Source organism: Nelumbo lutea, chromosome 7, assembly GCF_056320005.1.
Source record: "Nelumbo lutea isolate HS-2025 chromosome 7, American lotus-T2T, whole genome shotgun sequence".
Taxonomy (NCBI): domain Eukaryota; kingdom Viridiplantae; phylum Streptophyta; class Magnoliopsida; order Proteales; family Nelumbonaceae; genus Nelumbo; species Nelumbo lutea.
In genome coordinates this window covers 22,333,840-22,358,786 of record NC_142690.1, presented here as the reverse complement: position 1 = coordinate 22,358,786, position 24,947 = coordinate 22,333,840, and the positions used below count along the sequence as shown (strand labels likewise).

Sequence of the window (24,947 nt, the reverse complement as noted above, 5' to 3'; positions counted from 1 at the left end):
TGTGTAAGAGGTTGTTTGTAGAAACATCAAATTGGTTATTTTTTACCCAAGGGGTGAAGTCTAATCATTATGGCTGAAGTAACTCTCACATGTGATGTAACAACCCATATTCCTCACAAATTTGTATTGATCAACCCATAAAAGTTTCAGGTAAAAACAGCAATGGTACCAAACACAACCTTAGTCATTTGGTTGTTCATTGTTTTTTTTATATAAGATTATCATTAAGCCAACAAGAAAACTAAAGAAACAATTAACAGTCAAGTAATGTTGTGTTATATCTGGAATGTGACCAAGACTTAATGGATCAGAGGAATTTATCCTATTGTTATAAACCATGAGTGTACCTTAAAAGAGAGGGGTGCTTATTTGTCAAAAACCCCAAGTTAAAGTATTTAACCTGCTTTTTAAGTGCTATTATCTAACACTCATCATGCTTTTTTTTTTTACATTTCTCTTAGGCCCCGTTCGCTTTTCGGTAAATTACTTATTCAGGTAAATGCAGTTACCTAACACTTACCTGGGTAATGTATTTACCCGTGTTCTTTTATTTCTCATGTAAATAAGGCAATGACCATTTTAGCCATAAAAATCCATTATTAAAAGGGCATTTTTATCCCATTCAAGTATTAGCAACTTTCCCCCTAGGTGGGAAAGTTATTTACCCACCTAGGAGATGGGTATCACTTACCCGGATACCCAAGAAAATAAACTTTCCTTGGTCCCCACATAAATCTAAAAAAAGAATATAGGGGTCAATGGGAATCAAAATCCCATTGACCAACTTTCCCCCTCTCAAAATTCGAAAAAAGAATGCCCCCTTAAGCTCACCATGACTTCTCAAAACCTCTAGAGAGCTTTCTTGTCCTTGTTAGTTTTTATTATCCAAAACTCACCTTATGTTAGATCATCATTAGTAGTCCTTGACAAAAATTGTCCATATACGAATTTAAGTAAATTAAATAACCAAACTACCCATAAAAGGTGAGAAAATTTCTAAGGGCTCTATTCATGGCGAGCATGGATCTTTAGCATTTGCCAATCTGTACAATATATTGCACTTCCAATCATACAACAATACATACTGCATATTTTATACCTATTGTTGCTTCTTAGTTGTACGAGTGATAGTTTGAAACTTTTATTTGTCTAAAATACCCCTATTTTTGAATTTAATTTCTCCTAATTGTAAGGGTAGAAAATGTAATTTAAACAATTACTTTTACCTCAATCAATTACCTCTCATTAAATCTTATATTTAATGTACTAACTCCCATTATCTTTCATTGAATCCTATTATTAAATAAAGTACCCTATTGCTGAATATGGTCCCTCTTTAATTGTGAGGGCAAAAATGTAATTTGAATTACTACTTTTCACCACATCAATTCCCTTTTATTAAGTTCAATTGTTTCTAAGGCATTTGTCCATAAGATTAATTTTGCATTTATTCATTTGTTAATTTCATTAATTAAAATGATGTCATCAACGAACAACATGCACCATTGGACCTTCTCCTAAATATGCTTAGTTAATTCATCTATGACAAGTGCAAATAAAAAAAAGACCAAGTGTTGAGACTTGGTAAAGCCTCATCATAATTGTAAAATCCAATGTCTCTCTGACAAATGTTTTTAATATCGGTTATTGCACCATCATACATATTCTAAACTAGTAAATATGTACATGTAGTGCATTGACAATTTCAAATAACAATAATAATTTCAATATCTTTATTAGAGCACCCATAAAATATAAGTAATCAAATTACGGTGTGCTGTGAAATTTTATATTTCACTTTCATTGTTAATAAAAATATTTCTTAGTTAGCATATTTATTTATGTTTAATATGATAAATATATAATATTAGAGATATGCAAAAATTTTTGTGTTTTATATTTTTTATATCTTTCTATTTTTTGAGTTTTTGTTATATAGTTATGGCATCATGTGTTAATCTACTTGACTTGAAAGAAAAAAGTTATCTCATTTTTGGGCAACTTTCAATTTTCTATTCTATTTTCATGATTAGGTTTAAAAATAATTTTTGTTTATCACTTATATTTGTTTAATATGATGATTTTGTAATATCTTAAATATGTCAAAAAGTTCCATAAATTTTATGTATTAATTTTGTATTTTTGTATTTATATCTAACTTTTTAAATTTTTTTGGTAACCCTAACATTTTAATCTTTATTATTTTTTTGGTTGACCCATTTTACCCAAACGATTAGACCGTTATGGTGCAAGTCAAGTAGGTTTGGCCAAGTTTAAGCTCAACCTAGGCCCAACCTTATACACTGGGGCTAACACTTGAGACCAAGGCAAAGTCTTATCTGTAGCACTGAAATTTGATGCACTTAGGTTCGACTTGAACTTGGATTTGACAATCAGCCATTTGACAAAATTTGACACAAATATGCATATAGTGTATATACATACATGTATATAAATATGTCTCCATATATGTATGAATGTGTATGGTGAGACGTGACTTAGTCTACCTAAGGGTTAGGCTCAACTTGAAACCCATATAGACTTGTATATGGACATGGGTCATTTTTGACAAATATTCCAAACCTATTAAATATGGATACAGTACAGGATAAGGGTCTCAATCCAACCCGCACCGTTACATGCCCTATAAAAAACACATCGTGGCTTGCCATATTCAATACCATTCATGTATTCAAGTTTCTTCTCTCAGCTAGCCATGGAAAGTTGGAAGCCACCAAGTTAAACGCCATTCTTCTGGCCTTCTCTTCGGTTGTTCTCTTCTGTCTGTTTGAAAGCTTTGTTTTCATTTTCTTTTTTAATTAATGTTCCCACTTTCTTTTTTAATTAAGAGTAAATTACAAAGACCCCGGTACTGTAATATCAATAGCAAAGACCTTTATACTTCAATTTGCAATAAAGACCCCTTGAACTTTAGCCGTTAGATAAAGACCTCCTTCCATTTATATTCCGTCAGTTAACTTCAAAAAAATATTTTCATTCAATTATTTTAATTTTTTAAATCTCCAAATTACCCTTTCCAGCAAATTAGCTTGGCAAGACTAACGGTGTCAGCTCTCGGCATAGCCGACAAGGAAGGGAAGAGAGGCACCGCCGGCAAAAGACGTAAAAAGAAAATCCGAGACTACAAGCATCTCTCCCCACTCATCTCTCTCGTGGCCCCTGCCACCACCACCGTCCACTCATCTTTTCCGGTTGGCTCACGTCGCTCCATTCAAGTCTGTTGGGAGGTGATTTGGTCTTGACCCAACTGGTTCCTGTCGTGCTTTCTACACGGTCTGTGAGTTGGTGAACAATCAGCTTCCTCGTTTGCTTGAATTGACCTCTGGTTTTAACTTTTAAGAGAACTACTGAAGGTTTTAGTTGGATTTTGCTCCTGAACTGTTGTGGCATTCAGGGCTTCAGTAAATTTCATATTGATGTAAATGGGTTAGGGAAGGATAGGGCCATTATTGTACATGCGTTGGTGGATTCTGAAGGTAGGTTCTTGGACATTTCTGCTAGTTGGCCAATTTCAATGAATCCATGCACCATTTTACGCCAGACGAAATTCTTTTTGTAGGTTGAGGAATCCAAAGAACTGTTGAATGAACCTCTCTCTGAGCTGAGTGAGGGCAATTTGGTTCCTCAATATGTATTGGGGAGCTCTTGTTGTCCTCTTTTACCTTGGGCTATCACACCTTTCAGCAAGCCACGCAAGGATGATGGTTCAAATTCTATGCAAGTGGCATTTAATTCTGCTCATAATCACAGAATCGAATTGGTTAGCTTGCGAGGGTGAGGGCACGTTGGCGGCTTCTTTCTGTGAAATGGAAAGAGAAATGCACCGACTCCTTCCCATTTGTTATTTGTTACGGGTTATCTACTGCATGCTTTTCTTGCCAAGCAGAGTGAGCTGCTATCAGATGAAACTGAGGATTATTTGATGGAACAGAAGTTTCCTCTGTTTGATGGGGAAGGGAAATGAGAGTGGAGAAAGGGTCAGAGCTGAACTTGCTTCGCACTTGAGTCTTGTAAGCTAGAGGAGATAAACGCTACGTGCCAATTATCAGTTGTTTTTGCCTTTTACTATGTCTGTAAATATAGATGTCTTGCAGTTCTATATGCTCAATTGTACTTTTAGATAGCTCCTCTTGAATGCGTTCATTTGCGCACTTTACTTATTTTGCTCTTCTACTCATTTTCTTTGTTATATTTTAGAGAAGAAATTTAGCATATTTCCAAAATTTTAGAGCTTGATCTAATCTTACATTATAGAACCATTAGATGTTAAATGTTTTCCCCTGTTAGTATGCATTTGTTATTGCAAGTGCATACTAATGAAACAGAGAATGTCAGGGGAGGGAGGATGGCAGAGAGAGAGAGAGAGCTACTGATATTTCCTATTTAAGCATTGTCAATACAAAATTATGTAAAAGGCTGAATGTAGAGAAAGCAAATGCATCAAAGGAAAAATATTACAACCACTCTCCAAGATTACAATATGAATCAACTACTTCCAAACCTCTCTGTAACTCATCCAAACAACTTAATGGTGGGTTAGGTAATACCGGTGCTATGTTGTGTTGCTAGAAGTTTAACAGTCAAACCTCTAGTATTGTTGGGGTTAGAGTTAGACCTGTAAACTTGTGATCGATCTTTTTCATCACAAAGGACTTATTATATGTAATTTCTGCCTTTTGTGATAAGGGTATCCATAAACTTAAGAATATCTTTTACTACCGATTTGAGGTCGTCTATGTGAATTTTGAGCTCTGTTTCAGTACTGTAGCAACAGTTACTATTTACGTTATTTTTTCATTAAAAAAAAATGAGTACACAAGTATTTCTGGGTCACCAATAAATTTGTCGCAGATTGTTTCTTTTCCATGATGATTAAAGGTTTTTTTTTGGGTTTTTTGTGATGATTAAAGGTATTTTTAGGCCAGTTAGGTATTAAGAGAGAATGGCAAGAAAAAGAATATAAAGAAAGTTTAATGGGGTATTTTGGTAATTTAATGATTTCTGTTATCTGATTTAGCGGCTGAGGGGTATTTGTCACAATATAAAAGTTCAGGGGGTCTTTGTCGTAAATTAAAGTATAGAGGGGTCATTGTCACTGACCCTATAGTACAACTGTACAAGGGTTACAACTGATGGCTATTATGATCATCAATATTGATGAATGTTGTTGTTGATGATTTAAATTTTAACCGGGAAAAAAACAAGCAGTGAAAATGGCAGTTTCAAAGGCGAAAGGTATTGTTTTGGACGAAGGTTTTTAAAATCGAACCAGTTAAGGGTATGGTTCTTAGGTCAAATGGTCTGACCATTCAAACTGAACAGACAGCCCATTCTGACAAAAAAATAAAAACCAACCAAACCATTCAAACCGACCGCCCAGGTCAGTGGTTTGCTGACCAAATCAATGTTTTTTGGAAAAATAACGGTTTTGTGGTAAAATGGAACCAGTCACCTGACCAATTCCCAGTTTTTCTGGTCCGATCATCCGGTCCGGTCCAATTTTGAAAACCATGTTCTGGACAATAGAAAAACCCATGTTTCTCCATGCCTCACGTCATATTGTGGCAGAGGCAGAGGCATAAGCGAGTGTTGGTGTTGCCTAACAACGCCACAGCCCTTTAAAACTTGTTGGGCTCAAAGACAAACTTGCCTTCAGAACTGCGCTCCCATACAACCTCCTCAAACTCATCCATCTCCATGATTAAGTCTTGCTTTGCTTCGTCTCTTCTACATGTGTTTTTCAGACCTTTTATTTAATGAAATAATTGCAATAAAAAATCAAATTTTATGGACTTATTATTATAATATGCTCTACAAACCTCATTAATCTTGGCTTCTATGGATATTTACATACATTGTTGTGGTCTTGTAACAATTTTAACAATGCTCTACATTTTAAACTTTAATTATGACATCATGGATTGATCAATTTGACACAAAAACATTTGATTTGTTGACCAGTCACCCCAATAGGAAAGTAATTTTATTTCAGTCAATTTTATATATATTTTTATATCCAATTTTTTTCATTAATGAAGATACTTGTTATTTATCATATTTTTGTTTACTATGATAAATATATAACATCATAGATGTGTCCAAAATTTTCTATAATTTATGTTATTTTTTCATTTTATCTATTTTAAAATTTTTACCATTTAATTAAGGCATCCGGGTTTACCCATTTGACCCAAATGGTTGAACTGCTTATCCACCACCTACATGAAAAAGAAAACAATTTTGCTTCCGGGTCAATTTTAGCCAAACAAATTCCAAAAGAGTCTAAGTCATCCATCATAGTTTTTATTGTAGCATATATATATATATATATATATATATATATATATATATATATATATATATATATATATAATATATAGAGAGAGAGAGAGAGAGAGAGAGAGAGAGAGAGAGAGAGAGATTTCTTATTTCTTTCATTAACCAGAATTTTACTAGAGAAATCATGGGGGTAGTTCTACAGCGGAAGAACCCATGCGATGTCCAAGCCAAAGGAGGCCAGGACAAGGCTGATGTGTGTTGGAGAGCTAGGTGTTGCCCGATGAGATGGCTCCACCAAGGTCAATGGCATTGGATCATGACCTCATTGTGCAAGGTCGAGGCTCTCTACTAGCTCTTGCTGGTCCATGGGATGCACCTCTTACATGCCAAATGGGGACAGCCATGATGTGAGACAACTTGGAGCCAATGAGAAGGCACACCTATATGTCGACGATGATAGGCAACCGCTGGGCTGGAACACACCTGTGCACTATGGGCAACGGGGTAGCTCATTCAGTTTAGACATGGAGCTGGCATGGAGAAGGGACATGCTTAGGCTATGTCCACATGCCAAGCCTCCCTTCAATGTTAGTGGCACGATGTCAATCCATGCATTATCCCCATGAGAAACCCCGGTAGCCATGCTAGTCATTAACCAAGGACGCCCCGCAAGGGAAGTTGGTCTAGGAGTACCAAGCTCAGGAACCCAAGGATGTCAACCACCCCTCCTCAAAGAGCATGTTAAGCTTTTGGTGGTCTGCCAATAGGAAACATGACTTCTCTCAATAATCATACTAGCAAAATTTATGATTGCGCCACTCAACGTAAGCCCACCAAGCATAGGAAAGGCTAAGCCTGTGTCAGACCATGACAAACTCCCCTACTCAATCCATTATCGTCCTCGACAATGGCTCCTTTGTGAATGGGCGTATGTGTCCCATGCCATCCACGTGTGCTCCAGTTAAGGGTCACCTGGTCAACCCGGGTTTCACCTATGTTGGTGTCCATGTATTGACGGAACCATTTCACCATGCCGGCATGCCTAGACTTCACCCACTATGTTGAGGTTACTCAAACCACACAATGGCTATGCCGTCGAAATGTTTGTTAGAAGGACCCTCGAAGAAATTGAGTGTGTGATACTTCGCGGTGGTCCACCCCATGTATTCTTTACCTCAAGACTTGATTGTCTTTGTGGTAGCTTTTCGGTGGTGCTACCGATCACGATGTGATAGGTCTTCTCCTGCTGTTGGTGTAGTGTGTTGGGTACTCTTTCACCATGTTGGCCTACAGACTTCACCTCGCCATGTCCGGGTTACTCAAACCTAGTCATGGCTTATGCTCTCTTGGCCCTTGAAATTACACTTCATCTCACCAAGTCGAGTTACCTCTTCGCTCCAAGGGGGGCCCAATGTGTGCTCCCTTAAGGATCCGACCGAGTTATGCGCAAGTGTGGCAATTTTTACCCATGATGTTGCTAAACATGCACTCGCCTTTGTGATGTGTGGTTGCTTCTGCAAATGTTCCACCTAGTGTGAACTGAGCATATCCTCCGATGCATTGCCAGTGTAGGGCCACCATGCTCCAATGCCCAACGTACCCACATTCCTAATATTCCAATATTATGACTTCAACCAAGGACCCTTTTATGATGCAAATGCTACCACTTCAATGAAATTCCTTGACTAACCGTCAATGCCAACCAATTTTGGATCATTGTCCCCGTCTTAATAGTGCCTCAAACAAGCTATGGAACAAAGGATCATCCGTCATGAAACCAAGATGCAGGAGCACCACCCACACCTCACTAATTGAATAGTGATAGATGTTCGTGAGGAAGCATGGCACTCCCCCACTCAGACCACCACAATATGCCTTCCATAAAATGGTCCATGCATCTACCCCAACATGAGCACTGCTTCGGGGTCATTGGAATGGGGACACGTTAAATGGCCTCTTGCCAGGCCTGATGTATATGCTTGCTTATACCCAAGTGGGAGTGTCGAGGGGCCGCACCCCACGATGTGCTGCTTGTCGAGATGACCGATTCAACTGGCTCTATGTGCTCTTATGCCAATTACAGGAGTAGATGGCTAATCTACTCTAATACCAACCGCAACAACAATTGGGTGATTTGCTCTAATACCAACTACAACATTTGGCTAATTGGCTCTGATACCAAATGTCACGAGGGTAGTTCTACAGTGGACGAAACTCGTGCGATATCCAAGACAAGCTTGATGTGTGTTGGAGGGCTAGGTGTTGCCCGATGAGATGGCACCACCAAGGTTAGCGGCACTAGATCATGACCTCATTGTGCATGGTCAGGGCTCTCTATTGGCTCTTGCCGGTCTATGAGAGGCACCTCTTACGTGCCAAAGGGGGACGACCATGATGTGAGGCGACTTGGCACCGATGATAAGGGACACTTGTATGTCGAGGATGATAGGCAACCGCTGGGCCAGAACACACTTGTGTGCTATGGGAAACAGGGTAACTCATCCAGCTTAGACATGGGGCTAGCATGGTGAAGGGACATGCTTAGGCCAGGCCCATATGCCAAGCCTCCCTTTAGTGTCGATGGCATAGTTCCGATCCATGCACTATCCCCATGAGCATGTGTGTGCCCATGAGGAAACTTGGTAGCCATGGTAGCCATTAACTAGGGCCGCCCTGCAAGGGAAGTTGGTCTAGGAGTGTCAAGGTCAGGCACCCAAGGAGGTTGACCACCCCTCTTCAAAGAATACGTTAAGCTTTTGGTGGTCTGTCAATAGAAAACATGACTTCTCTCAATAATCATACTAGCAAAATTTATGATAGTGCCACTCAACGTAAGCCCGCCAAGCGTAGGCAAGGCTAAGCCTGTATTAGACTGTGACAAATGCTCCATCTCCTCTATATGTGTTTGCAGACCTATTTTTCAATCAAAACCCCCTCCAAATTCTCAAGCTTAATTAGATGAGTTCATTTGTTTCATTTTATTCTCCTTCCTAATCAAAGCACAGGGTTGTTGAATTATGAATTAATTCCAATTTCAATTTTGATTGTTAATATTTGACATAGAATGCTAGTAAGCAATGACTTCATAGAACATTTTTCTACCCATCCAATTTAGGTTGTGTTTGGTACCATTGATGTTTCTACCTGAAACATTTTGGGTTGATCAATATAAATTGGTTATTGGCATACAAATATTGTCATTAGAAGCTATTTATTGTTGAAATAGACATTAATTAAAAATGCATGTATGAGAAGTTGTTTGTAGAAACATTAAATTGGTGATTCTTGACCTAAGGGGTGAAGTCTAATCATTCTAGCTGAAGTAACTCTTACATGTGATTTGACAACTTATATCTCTCACCAATTTGTATTAATCAACCCAATGATGGTACCAAGCACAACCTTAGTCATGCGTTGTTCGTTATTGTTTTTATAAATAAGATTATCATTAGGCCAACAAGAAACTAAAGCAACAATTAATAGTCAAGTTATGTTGTTATATGCGGAATGTGACCGTGACTTAATGGATGAGAGATTTATCCCGTTGTTAGAAACCATGAGGGTATTTTAAAACAGAGGGGTACTTGTTTGCAAAAATCTGAAGTTAAAATATTATACCTGTTTTGTAAGAGATATTATCTAACACTCATCATGCCTTTTTTCACATTTCTCTTAAGCTCACCATGACTTTTCAAAACCTCTAGAGAGTCTCCTTGTCCTTGTAAGTTAGTTTCTATTGTCTAAAACTCACCATTTGTTAGATCAACATTAGTGGATCTTTAACAAAAATTGCCCATATAAGAATTTAAGTAAATTACATAACCAAACTACCCCTAAAAAAGGTAGTGGCTCAGTTCATGGAGAGCATGGGTCTTTGGCACTTGCCATTCTGTACAATATTGCAATTCCAATCATACAACAATACATCATCATTGCATGTATGAATGATAGTTTGGAACTTTTATTTGCCTAAAATACCCCTTATTTTTTAATTTGATCCCTCCTAATTGTAAGGGTAGAAAATGTAATTTGAACAACTGCTTTTACCTCGTTCAATTCCTTCTCATTAAATCTTATATTTAAAGCATTAACTCCATTTTATTAAGTTCAATCGTTTCTAAGGCATTTGTCCATAAGACTAATTTTGCATTTATTCATTTGTTAATTTCATTAATTAAAATGACGTCATCAACAAACAACATGCACCATGGGACTTTCTCCTAAATATGCTTAGTTAATTCATCTATGACATGTGCAAATAAATAAGGGCCAAGTGATGAGACTTGGTGAAAGCTCATCACAATTGTAAAATTAGTGTCTCTTTGACAAATGTTTTTAACATCGGTTATAGCACTATCATACATATTCTAAACTAGTAAATATGTACATGCATTGAATGTGGCAATTTCAAATAACAATAATAATTTCAATATCTTTATTAGAACTCATAAAAAATAAGTAATCAAATCATGGTGTGCTGGTGGATTTTTATATTTCACTTTCTTTCTTAACAAAAATGCTTCTTAGTTAACATATTTATTTATGTTTAATATGGTAAATATATAATATTAGAGATATGCACAGGTTTTTGTGTTTTTTATATTTTTTAGTTTTTATTATAAATAACATTATGTGTTGATCTATGTGACTTGAAAGAAAAAGATTATCTCATTTTTGGGCAACTTTCAATTTTCTATTCTATTTTCATGATTAATAACACCCTTCCAACATGATCGGACACCACACTTCTCATACATGGTGGGTCCTACTGTTATTGTGGGTCCCATTCTCATGGTGAGATGTGTGGTGCCATGATGTCGGGAGATGTTTCCAATGTGCATCTGGATGTCATGTGTGCCAAGTTTTTGCTTGCGGGAGATTTGGGCTTCTACTTTAATTGAGTTGGAAATATTTAAGACAGGTTTACATGTGGCACATGCTAAATCATTTTTCAAAGAATAAAAAATAAAAAATAAATTCAAAAGAAAAAAAAAAATCGAGTGAGGATTTTGGAGCAAAAAAGGCTACATGACGTGACTTAATTTTTTATATATTATGGTATGGGCCTGAAGTGCTGGGCCAGGCCCCAAGGCTGATGTGGGCCTGAGCTTTGGCTAGGCCTGAAGAAAAAACCCAAGCCAAGCCTATTTTTCATGGTAAGTTCATCAAAGGAATTACTATTAACATATGACTATCCTCATCCAAAATGACTTTACAAGAGATTAGATGGATGACTGCAAGGTGCCATGAGCGGTTCCTGGGTCAACCGGTCTGGTCCAGTTTTAAGGAATTGAGGGTTCGTTTTTTGGATTTTGAGAGGGGGATAGTTGGTCAATGGAATTCACAAAGGGGAAAGGTGAAAATTATCATGATTAACAATTTTATAATCAGTTGATTGGTTATAAATTTTACTGATATCACGTCTTTCCAGTATCATAGTCAAACCCTAATAAAAAATTATCTCCCTTTCTTAAGATTTTTATAGAAGCATCTTTAAAGAAAACAAAAAATTAACTAGTGCTTCTTTTCAATGTACTAGAATTCTTTACATGACCTTGATTAGTGTTTCAATGTTTACTTTATCAACTAGAACAAATAATCACGATTAACAATTGTCCTAAGAGGGAAGGGGAAAATTATCTGGAATAGTGAAAATAGTGTTTATATGCCCTCTTCTGCTTGAACATTTACCACATATTCTGTATAAAACATGTATAGAAAATACCAATATTCCTGTTTCAAAAATGATTCTACCCATTCTCATCTTATCATGACCATTTTTCTCTAGATATTTTACAAAAAGGAGAGGAAAGTAGAGTTTGGGTCCAGAAAAAGGAGCAAAACCACAACCTATGACCATTTTACTTCCAGAACAGCACCTTTGTTCTATTGCTGGCTCTGGCATTACTCTGCATTCTGTGTGCCAAGTTTACTAATTCCAATTAATGAGACTTTAAACACTTTACAGTGAATAGAAGAATGACTTCAATTATTGTGTCTGCCTTTCTATTCAGTAAATAGCATCAGTAAGCTTGAGTTCAGCCCCTACACTTTTAGAACTAAACCAATAGCCTCTCCAAGCCACCGAATAACTGTCATCTGATGAATCTGGAAAACCCACATGACAATTTACCCTGCATTAATGAATATTTTGTCACTGGATCTGTTGAAAAAGAATTCGATGACACCCACTGTTCAAAATACAAGAATGATTGCAATCAGTCAAATAATTATGACAAAAATACTGAACCTGTCAACAAAACATACCCACAATTACTATATAATCAGGTTACAATTCTAAAATTTGGAATTAGATTTGAAGGATGTGTGGTTCTATATCCTTGTCACAGTAGTCTGATTCTGACAAGATATATCCAAGGCTCACCAATTATAAACTGATCCACGGTTCATAGGCAGGTACAGCCTTGGTAGCTAAGATTTTGACTTCCAAATTCCAAGCTTTCAGCCAATACAACAATTTAGTTGCAAATCTGAGAAAACAAATAGACTGCTATAATTTTTCTCCTTAACAATCATAAATCATGTAAAATCCCTGTTTGTCTTGTTGTCAAACAATGATACAAGGTCAAGGGCATACAGATCAAAAAAAAAAAAAACATATGGTACTGCCAAATGCTAATTTAAATTTAAGAATGCCATAATTATATGACATGGAGATAGAGTAACTAAGACTCTAAAATCTAGTTTCTGCATGTTAACTCCTTACAAATTAAGTTGCATGGCATAGCTTTAAATCATAGTGCCCATTTGGGAGGGCTTTCAGGTAGTGACTTCTGGCTTTGTGAGATGGGCCCCATCTGCATCTGGACAGCCCATAAACCAAGTTTGGTGTGAACTCCAGACAGTCCAACATATCTGTCTTTTGGACAGAAATAGTGTTTTCTGCTGAAGCTTCTTTTAATGGCTTCTCCAAAGCAGCTCGGTGAAAACAGATCAATCCAAGCTTCAATCCTCCCAAACAGACCCTGAAAGCTCTAAAATCAAACCTTTCAACAATTAACAGAAATTTTTTCACCTTAATATTTTCTTTGTTTACAAACTCAACTCGTGAACGAAATGCATGTCTGAATCAGTTTAACTAGAATAAAGTTCTGGTAGGCTTAAGATGTGAACTGGCCAGTCTGGCCAAACATCATCTTGCCAACTCAGTCAAATCATTTAGGATTCTCATTAGATAACTTGACTAGCACAAATGGATTTCTTGAACATTCCATAATTTCCATTACATTTTGCCAATTACCAATTCATGTGTTTCTTTAAATACATTAGTGTAAGTAAAGCTTCTTAACATATTGATAATTTGAATTACATGTAATCAACTAATTGAGTTGCTAGTCTATTTCAGAGTTCTCAACCCATGGTCACCAATATGGGAAAAAAACAGTATGGCTCAAAATATCTCTAGTTATTTTATGAATAAAATATCTCTAGTTATATGTCATTATAAAGAACTAGCAATTCAATTAGTTAATTTATCTGTCTAGTTACATGTAATGGAAATACAGAAATTGAATTACCTCTATGCATGAACAACCAGTCTTTCGGTTGGAAGGGAACTCTTTTGTACATTCCTTTCATCTGTAAGAGTCTTATCTCCACCAGTAGAGTTCCATCCAGGATCTCGCTGTTCTTGATCCACAGGAAAGAAAAACGGATCAAATACAATACCTTCTTTTGCATCCTTATTCTTCAAGTTACTTTCAATACCATTGTAATCCAGATTCTGTAGTATTCCAGGAAGTGAAATACTCCCATCCTCTGCAAGTTTACTTCTCATTTCTAGGTCAACTTTTTCTTTTCGATTAATGATGCTTCCACCCCTCTTTGAAGCAATAGATTCTGCTTCTTCCTGATCATCCTCCACCACCCATGATCGGAAATCATTTAACGAAGGTGGTATTTTTGAGAAAAATAGTTCTCTAATGTTCCTCGCCATCCCTTTATTATATGGGTTCTCCTTCTTATCATAGCGGTACCGAAAGTTCTCATAAGTTGTCTGTAGAAAAGAAAGGTTCATCACATTAGGCAAATTAGGTTTTAAAAACCATGGGTTACAGAAAATACTAGAGCTATAGATGATACAATGTAAAAGCATATGAACTGTATTCTATCTAATTGATCTTTCATAAAACCAACGATAATAATGGACAAATATGAGTTTGTGGCGGTGACTATCAAGTATCAACTGCTTCTTCTAATTATTAATTAGGGGTATCCTTTTGAGGTTACAGTCTTACAGACCATGCAAGAGGGCACTTCTTACCTTGTTGCAGCAATTGATTTTGCATATAAATTTTTAATAAAACTAGTTTGAACCTTTTGCAATGTCTCATCATCCCCCCCCCCAACCCATCAAAGAGAAAAAGGGAAAGATAAGAAAATGGAGGTACTCAAAATAACAGTCCTATAATAGATCTATTCTCATTTTGTTTTTTTTTTTTTTAATTCTATTTATCAATTACAGATACTTCAAGAATACTTCTAGTATATAAGTTTCTGTCCAAACATGGGTACAATCTTATTTCATATTGTCAATTTGTCATGCTATTGTACCAAATTCAGTGACAAATATTGCATTAATACTAGCCTAGTGAATGGTGCATTTAGAAGAAAATTCGCAAATAATATAAATTCTATGACATCGAGCACGACGTATAAGTGGAAGGACATAAATTTAAAACTAGAATTAAAAGATAGTATAAGAATACTGGGATGGTTATTTATTTATTCATGTCCTGCATTTTGAGAAATGAAGGAGTTGCATTCCAGTTTCAAGGATCAGCATCTATATGTTTAGCCATGTCTGCAAATCTTATCTCATGGTAGAAAACATAAGAATGACTAGAACAACCCTGAAAGGTAAACCATTTTAATTACTCCAATTGATATGAGTTATCCTGATGATTCTATAATTGTCAAAATACCCAGATTTGAGACTTGCTGTCTGGACCAAAACTATAATATGGACACTTCAGAGCAGTTTTGTCCAGACAAAGACACTAGTCAGCAAAACATGGATATGACTGCATTTCCTAAAATCCAAAGCAAGAAGAAAGATCAAATATCCTGAACAATGCAAAGCAATCTTAAATGAATTTAATAATAGTATGAATCGGTTAAAACCTTGATTCATAAATTTTGATGAGTCAACCATGTTCAACATATAAGGATAGGAAAATTAAGTTCCAGTTAACTCTACAGAGAGTGTTGATGGTGGGTTTGAGAATTAAAAAATCAAATAAAATGATGAGAACAATATATCATTATTTCTCTTTTCAGCAGAAAATATTTAAATGTTCACCACTTCCAGAATCAAGATTTACATCTTAGGAGAAAGAAGATCACCTGGTTTGTGCAAATCAGATAGAAATGGAACATTGTTAGCCCACCAACAAACCAGATTGCTATGAAGCAGTAGACTATGAGAATAACTGATAGAACCTCATTTGACATAGTCTTCCACAGTGACCGCCCATTCCTTTGTTTAAGAAGATTGACCCAGGAAAATACAAAGACATACATGCACAAGAAGGTGGATGATGAAATAAACATGTAGAAAAACCTATAGTTACGCTGCAACCAGATTGACATGGAGAAGCTAGTTAGTTTCAAGCAAAAAGAAAGAACAAGCTTAACAGTTCTGTTCAGTGGAACTGGAAATCCAAATTTATGCATACTATTAAGTATGGTATGGAAATGAAATTTTCATACAAATTTTGTATAATGGAAATTTAAGAAATCTTTTCAGGGAGATTCTTGGTCAAAACTTAACCAAACCTAACAGATACCATCCCACTATCTGATCAAATCCATCATGTCTCCTGTTTCTTCTAGAAGGCCATGCTTGACCAAGAATTTCCAGCATCTTGTTGTAAAATCAGATTACACCAGCATTATGTTGTATCAGAATTTCCAGACCTATGGCAATAATGATGAGTATGGCATACCAGCATCATGTTGTAAAATCAGATGTATACCTTAAAACTGATGCATGATCATAACTTAGAATTTTGCAAGGACCTTACACAGAAAACTTATTATCCAGAAACAGGTTGCATTATCAACTAGATTGCTTGTTTTTAGATGGTCAGCATAAAGAAAATGAACAAAGGTTGGACTGACCTTATTACTAAAATAAAAAGTGTGTAGTCTCCATTTTATAACAGTTAATATTAAATGATCTTCAAAAGTTGTCCTAATCCTTAAACAAGACTACATTAGAACAACTTACCACTCCGATACACTGACCAACCCATGGACAGTGGTGATCAAACCTCTGTACACAATTGTTGCAGATTGAGCAATGAGAAGCACGAGGTGGACGATAAAGCAAACAAGTATCACAAAACTTCACTTTTACTATGTGACCATTTATTATCACATCCTTTGTACGGGGTAATCTTAATTGAGGAAGTCTTCCATTCACCCATTCCATAGATGAGGTAGACATATGACAAGATTCTTCTGATTCTGGAGGTCGTGCATTCCTGGGGACTATACCTGGATCTCTACCCGATGTCAAGAAAAGAAATGTCAAATCCTGCATGATTCATCAAAGAGTCAGAGTTAACCAGCAATGTGCCAAATATAATTGAAGAGAACTCATGCTAGCATAAAGCATTCAAAGATGGATTTGAACAGGTAGGAAAAACAACCTCCCATCATTAAAAAAAAAAAATGTGTACTGATTCTACAACCTAAACTTAAAATAGGCATCTCAGCCACTCTGTTACAAAATTGAGTTGGGTAGAGATTAGGTGTAATCAAGTTTGGGCCGTGGTGAGAAACTCTCAATTTAAATCCAGAAAGAGCAGGCATATTTATGTCAGGTCAAGAAATGATACCTTAGAGATATATAAATGGCACAGAGCAACCTTATAATTCAAATGTTAACAGGTCTTTCAATGTTTAAAAATGCATACGGTGCCAACATAAATACTGAACCTCTGAATCGGAGACACAATACACCACTAACACCAGAAGCATCCAATGAAGTAGAAACCCAATACTAGAAAATATATTTTGCACTCCAGAGAAAAAGGCTATTACCCAATGCAGGTTCTGGCTAACCAGGGGAGTGGATTTCATATGGACCTAACCTCTAAGAGAAGATAGCAAAACTGATGAAAAATGGCTAGTATAAGACTTAAGTGGGAAGAGGATAGAAATATTTACAGTTAGATGACATAAGCTACTTCTTTTACTTCCAAATTAAATTTGTGCTATCTTTCCTGAACTTGCAATCATCTCTAAACTCTAATAGATATTAGGACCATTCAGAAATATTAGTTTATTCTTAATAGATTTCATAAAGCATATAGTGATAATTCTGCATGCTAGTCAAAATCCCCAAAAATAATATTTTCTGCTGTGTTGTCTATAATGCATTGTGCAAACTTCAACCCTCCCCATGTGCCATTCATTCCCCAGGACATCTCAATTTAGACTATGTAAAACTAATGCATTAAAATTGCTCGATATATAAACTCATCAGTTCAATATTCCCAGTCAAGAATTAGCATATTCTATGAAAAGTGTTACTAGAAGATATTTGTCATTTCTATCACCCTTAAGAAACTATTAATTAGGCAGTGTTTCTGATCAGCACAGTCTTTTGAGGTTTGCCTAATTTCAGAGTGGCTAAATCAACTAGAATATATGGATGTATGAGGAATGGCATTGAACTGAATATTGATGAATCAAATAAAGAGTTACAATAGTTCATCCCAAAGTAAAATAGGGAGTAAACTGGAACTATGGAGATTCATTGAAATTGAGAATACACTGATAATCCTTAAAATAGAGATAATAAAAAAAATAAAGGGAAAGAAAGATATACTAACCAATATTGTTACAATCAATCCCACAGTTGGTATAGGATACCCAAGAAATTGTTCTGGGACTTTTGCTTTTGCAAAACTTTGTATGCAAAATGTTAGGGCGGGTCCGCCTATTAGGAATGTGGATAGAAACAGCGATGAAACATCGGGACCAAAGATCATTCTCCCACCACAAAAAAAATTCTGTCAACAAACAAACACACACACACACACAAAGCTTCATTAGTTAATAGTGTTTCATGCATGTGGAGTATATAAAATAATTAGACTATCAAGGTTCTATTACCAAGTGTCCAAAATATGTCTCAAGAATATTCATCACTTTATTACTGTTGCAGAAGATGGAGTATTGAACAAAAAAAAAAGTCCCTCACAATTCCGTAAATCAAAATGAAGCTTCCACAGAATGTCATGCCAGGAATATTAGGGCACCCAAATAATATAAAAAATAAAATAAAATTACTATATCATCATCCAAGATCTCCTTACTCCTAACCCATTGAAGAAAACACCAAGATGTAAGAGAGGAGTACAGTGAGGGGAAGGAGAGAAAATTTTGAACATTTTCTTCTACTTCATGGTATTTTGTGCTCTATAGTCTGGGGCCCTTGCTTCCATATAATGTAGGAGAGACTTTAATATCAATTTCAAAATCCATCACCCATCTACTAATATAAGAACAATTAAATGGCCATTAACTACACCACATTCTATTCAAACATGAATCACTATGCACAAGTTCTCCTTCAGGGTTTAAGAAACTTAGATATATATTGTTTAGATTTCTCTTAGATATATATTGCTTAGAATTCAAAACCCTCCACTTAAAATAATACTAGGTTACTGGAAAATCATGAATTTTTGGAAACTCTAACTAGAAAATTTGATTTTCTAATAAAACAAGCTTGTATCATTTATCCCAATCCCAATTAAATTTCTTATTATCATACTAAACAATGACAATCTGCAACCAAGCTATTGAAACCTTGGTCATCTGTTTTTTTATTGTGATTATACTAGAACTAGAAGAATATGGGAGATGGTGCCGATGCCAGAGATTATTTAGACTCAAGAGTTGTTTCAATGCAACTGTTTGGCAGCTATTCTCTCTCACCTTGCTTTCTGCACCACTGATTATCATGTATGGAAGGCAAGAAATACTCAGCTGTTTGGTGACCTATGGGGTAAAGCAAACTTTGTAGGTGCTGAATAGTTCAAGAGATACAGCTGAAAGGCCAGAAGCTTGAAGTGGCAAAGTATGACCAGGGTCTTTGTGATTATGTTATGAGATCCTGGTTGTGCTAATAAGTGTTGTTTGGAACTAGTTTTGTGTCTATTCTTGGTTGTGATTTGTTTGTTGGTTGTAGTACTATGCTGCTGTTTTAGTGTGTGTACTATAGGGTAGCTATAGGTTGTTGATGTTTGGGGTTGCCATTGGAGGGGCTGTTGTTTAGTCTATTATGTCTCTCACTGTTTTTGTATTTGGAGCCCTCTAGGACTGTGTTTTTGGTGTTTGATTTTGTTTTGATAATTAATGAAATTTGGTTATTTACCAAAAAAAGATTCCCAAATCATGGATAAATAGAACCGAAAAGAAGAGAATATGAACCCAATCACCCATACTGTCCCCCACCAACTTCAATTGCAAACAGGAAAAAATAATTTGCCAATAAAGCTCACTTTTTCCTCATCAAATTAGTAAATTCAAATCATGCCAAGTGAACGATACAATAATATAAATTATTAGAAAAGAAAGGATAAAATGAAAGAAAAAAATACAAACTCAGTTATTTACTTCTAATTTCAATTTGTTCCATTGGACCAGTGACAATAAAGCAATAAAAATGAAAAAAAAAAATCCAATAAACGTGAATTAGTTCAGATACGCAACCCAAAAACCATTGGTTCCATGACAAAAACTCATGAAACATTAAGAATCCAAGTAAAAAAAAAAAAAAAGCATTGCATTGCTTGCTCTTCAAACTTCCTTTGGAGAAAATCAGGAAAAAAAACACAAAAAAAAGCGACTAATTTTCTTATCAAATAAGCACGTCTCTACCAGCAAATGATCAGCAACATCATCTTCACAAAATCTACAAGAAAAAAAAAATCAAAATCAAAATTTCCAAATTCACTTTCTTTTAGGCGAAGCAAAATGATCGATCCAACCCATGCAACAACCAAAATTAAACAAGTAGTCACCCTTTTCGTAAATGTAATGTCCACATATTTGTTCCTTTCGGAGTTCATCAATCACAACCCAATTGATCTAACGATCAAACAAGCACATTCTTCGTAGATGAGAATTCAAATGAGATGAACTTCCGTCTGTCGAACAGAACAAAAAAAGAAAAGAAAAAGGAAAATGAAAACTTACGTTGCTTCCCTTCCATGCTTGGTAGAGCCTCTTGGGCTTGTTCGGGGCCATATCTTTTGAAGACATTCCCCAATTTGTATTTTGATATTTACTCGTAAGACCTGTGTTTCCTTCTTAAACATCTGCTACCTTTTCTCGTAGAGATGATTGATAGCCTTCGTTACAACCAACGTAGCATTATGAAACCCAGATCTTTGTTTTATTTATTCTGTTTCTCTAAGTAACGTAATTGGGATAGGTCGACAGGGACGATGAAGCAGGGGAAGGAGGTTTCCGCTTTCTCTCTGTTGGGATCAAAACCAGCTACCCCTGCTCATCATTCTCTAACAGGTTAGACAAAGAATATACTCTTTCATCACATTCTCTCTCCTCCCTCCCTCTCTAACACCCCTATCCCAAAACCTCCACAGCCTCTTTCTCTCTCTAAAACAGAGCTCTCCCTCCCTCCCTCTATCTCCGTCCTATGTTGAAACGGTTGCCTCCGGCTCCGCTGGTTCAATTTCCCGCGGATTTTTCGGGGGAAACTAACTTTTCTTGTCCTAAGAGATTATCGTTCATTAGCTAATACCACAGTAACGAGTCCGGATCACCTGACAACGAAACTCGTTCCAACCCTTACCAACATGATCTTACACCGTACATCAGGTCCCACTTTTATGGTGGATGCAGCATGGTGCAATGTGCGGTATTAGATAAGTTGGTAGAGGGTTGGAACGTTTTATGTTGGCCGAAAATCTCAGCTCCACCGAAACGGGTGTATATTGTTTTGTTTTTAAGAAATTAGTAATTTTTTGATAGATTATTGAAACCTCCCCTAAAGCTTCTCACTCTTGCTGAAACCTCCTCTAAAGTTGCTAATGGCAATCACTTTTTGTTATAGTGATACAGTTAGGTCCCCACCATTAGAATCCTGTAAGAAAAACTTTAAGGTCTCGTTTTTTGTTCATTAAGTTTGTATCGTTTTTTCTTACGTAGATATCATCCTCAATAGTAATTGCATATTTATTTTAGACATTTTTCTATCCCTTATTAAAATATTTTAAGAGAGAGGTTCTATTTGCAATTATGTACAAAATATAATATATAATTTGTACATGTGAAAAATATATAATTATATATACTTGTTAACATATTGTATGTATAGAGGTGTAAAGTGGGCCATACCGGGGGCTGGCACAGCACTGCTTGTGGGTGGCCCACACTTTTTGCGGGTCGTGTCGCCCTCCCCGGTGAAAATTTTGGGGGTCGGCATGGCACGGCTCATGGCCCAGGCCCGGGTCATGCTATGGGCCGGACTGGCTCGTGGGTCAAACCTTGGGCCAGGTCGGGCCGTGCATTAGGCCAAAGCTATTTATTTAAAAAATGACAAAAAACTTAAAATTTTAATTTATATGAATTTTGTGTATAAATTTGCTTATATATGCAATAATTAAATAAATTAATATAATAACATTAAAAAAATAATTATTTTATTAATATATTATATACTATATGTTATTATATAATTATGATTTATATAATATTATATAACTATATATAAAATATATATGTGGGTTGTGCCAGGCTGGGCTGGGTTGGGCCGTGTTGGCCCGTGGACCTAAAATCCTAGGCCCAGCATGGCTCGCATGATCATGTCAAGCTTGGCACGGCCCGCAAACTATCATACCGGGCCACGAGCGGCACGGCCTGATTTACACCTCTATGTATGTATTCTCATATTATATTATATTTTTAATATATATATATATATGCATCATTTCTGTACACATGAAGCTGACGATGCATTGAGTCCATAAAATGAACCACGAACTGAATGTTGTTGCAGTTTTGTGGTTCAAACACAACCACAACCATACATATCAGAATGCCTATGGTGGTTCAAAACCAATATTTTCATTTTAAAAAATAGGTGGTATGGTTAAAAACACAACCACCCTTTTATTGAACCATGATACATCATCATATCTAATGACATTAAATAAAGTTTTTGCTATTAATATAGTAGAATGGCTTTTGGTGGGTGGTAAGTTAAGAAATGCCATTGTGTATATAAGTTCCATTATTTTGCATTGAATCCCATTCTCGATTAAAATACCCAGGATTCTAAATTTTTTTATTTCTAGTTGTGAGGGAAAGAAAATATAATTTGAATCACTACTTTTTAATTTATTAAATTCACTCTCATTAAGTCTTGCATTCAAGATATGAATTCACATTTTCTCTCATTGAATCATATATTTAAACAATTTTTGCTTATATATAAATTTTATCAATTATATCTATATTCAATACTTCTAATCATGTAAAACCCGTGTTTTTTTAAACCAACTCAGAAATAAAATTGTTTTTTCATCTTGGTTATAGTTACACAATTCAATCGTTTGGATCAAATGTGTCATCCACGATGTCATAGTTAAGTAATGATACTTTTAAATTAAAAAATGAATGCAAAAAGTAAAAAAAAAAATGTAAAAATTGGGCACATCTCTAAATATAATAACAAAGCATAAATTGGTTGAGATTCTCATCCAAAATTATGGAAACTCTTGAAAAATAACTTGGGATTTTGAAAAAAACTTCATTGTTTTCTATTTTTCCATAGTTTCCACTTAATGTCAACCTCATAATTTGCTAGAACGTATGTAATCAAATACTTGCAGGTTGGGTCTATTAAATTGGATAATACAATATCTAGGGTCAATAGTTGGATAATCACCTTCTAGGTACACCATGGGAATTAATAATGGGCGTCAACCAAACAGGGGTTGATCCCAACCAACAACCTTTTCCACACAAGGAACAGGCAAGATAGTGAGCCACCCTGTATGAGTTATGAGAAACATATGTAAGAAACATCACCGTCTCCAGTCTAGGTATCTGTGCCAAGATGTCCACAAAAGACGGGCCAAATCTCGGCTAGTGGTTGAATACAGGCCGAGTTTAACCATTTAACTAGTAACTCACATCAGACCTGATCACCACCGATGTTTGTCCCAACAAAAAAGCCATCTCCTCCACTAGATTAGAAGGGAAAATATCTACTAACTTTTTCAAATCCCAATCTTTAGTTGTTGGGTTCAACAATTCACTTAAAACAACCTTGAGGTTTACTGGAATGAACCTTGAAGTCCGCACTAGAAGGAATCCACGGGTGGCTCCATATGTTTATCGAACATTCATCGCCAACTTGCCGAATCAGCCCTCTCTCTAAGACTTTCTTTCCCAATATTAGAATTCAAATCAGACCCCCACACCCACCCACACACAACATTGCCCCCACAACGATTCCACAGCACTATGAATATCTCCCAATAATGATATCATCATTTCTGTTATTGTCATCATGAAGATGTTCTCAATATACGGTGGGGATGTGTTGTGGGACTGTTGGTCGGAGGGAGATTCAAATTTTCAAGAATCTCTCTCCTCCCTATTTTGCTTTTTAGTTTGTTTTTTCCTTTTCTCACTCTTGAGTGCATGGGAAAACTCTTTGTCCCACATTGCTTGGGAAATGAATAAATGTAGAGTGTATCTATAGTTTTGTTCTCTCTATGGGTAGGGATCGATATGAGTAAATCACTATAAATATCCCATGCATGTGAGGGGGATTGGCGTTGTTTTTCACATGTGTGTGTCAAGGGTGAGAGTGCACTACATTTAGTTTTGCTTTTAACCGAATTAATCATTTGAATTTTAATTTTGAATTTATTTTTTGAATAATTTTCTTTTCCTATTCATGTCTCATCCTTTATGTGTCTTTTCTAACAGGTTCTTGTCTCTTTTCCTTCTATGTCTTTTCGAACAAGTGCATTGTTCTGAAGAGGCACCTGTTTAAACAAACACTTATATCCATTCGGCCCTGAGAACACTCTATAAAATGAGTGTTGGTTGATCTAATTTTCACACAAACCATTTACATTTTCGACAATCTTTTTGTATTATCTACAAATCTGAGCATCATCTCTCTGTGGTTCGTAAAGGTCTAGTAAGCGAGTGCACGCTTATTAGTGACCTGTGGATTGTTTTATCTTGGCAACCGATTTGCGATCACTCGACTACACCGTAGGGAGCAAATGCGGTTTTAAGGAGAATAACCAAGTGACATGACTTAACCCTCATCTCAGTTCTGCAATTCTGCAATATCATACTCCTGCAAGTTCTCGGTTTGAAAAACGATTACTGATTAATTCTATATGTCTTATTTATTATTTTCCAACAGGGACGTTGTAGGGACAATCTTGTAGGGGGCTGATCTAATTACTTCTCCAAGCCACGAAAAGGATTGGGAGAAGGACGAATTGGGGTAATATTTTGACTTAAGCAACCTACTCAACAATGAGTTCAGCCTTTAAACTATTCTCATACACTGTTTAGCTAGGAGGGCCAAATTAAGATGAGATCAAGCTCAA

General features: G+C 36.0%; 1 protein-coding gene across 6 annotated transcripts; it reads right to left on the bottom strand.

The window, feature by feature from the left end:
• Positions 1-11,912: 11,912 nt before the first annotated feature.
• Positions 11,913-21,079, bottom strand: LOC148845624 (putative protein S-acyltransferase 4). Of its 6 annotated transcripts, none has more exons than XR_016102286.1 (7): positions 20,539-21,078; positions 18,165-18,344; positions 16,553-16,861; positions 15,667-15,894; positions 13,839-14,317; positions 12,686-12,791; positions 11,913-12,491 (listed from the first exon to the last, which is right to left on the bottom strand). XR_016102286.1 is itself a non-coding variant. In XM_088955119.1 (6 exons), exons 1-5 carry the CDS (start codon positions 20,602-20,604, stop codon positions 13,841-13,843), a joined length of 1,260 nt encoding a protein of 419 aa, XP_088811245.1. In that variant the 5' UTR covers positions 20,605-21,079; the 3' UTR covers positions 11,913-12,434; positions 13,839-13,840. The 6 variants fall into 6 exon arrangements, 4 of the variants coding, with proteins under 4 accessions (XP_088811245.1, XP_088811246.1, XP_088811247.1 ...); XR_016102287.1 differs by having other exon boundaries at positions 11,913-12,434; XM_088955119.1 differs by lacking the exon at positions 12,686-12,791 and having other exon boundaries at positions 11,913-12,434; positions 20,539-21,079.
• Between the last annotated feature and the right edge of the window lie 3,868 nt (positions 21,080-24,947).

Coding starts and splice junctions, on each gene's coding strand:
- LOC148845624 (XM_088955119.1), bottom strand. CDS start 20,604: ATGTCTTCAAAAGATATGGCCCCGAACAAGCCCAAGAGGCTCTACCAA. Junction 16,862..18,164: donor GATTGATTGTAACAATATTG/GTTAGTATATCT, acceptor TGAATCATGCAG/GATTTGACATTTCTTTTCTT. Junction 14,318..15,666: donor ATCTGATTTGCACAAACCAG/GTGATCTTCTTT, acceptor TCTTTTCTACAG/ACAACTTATGAGAACTTTCG.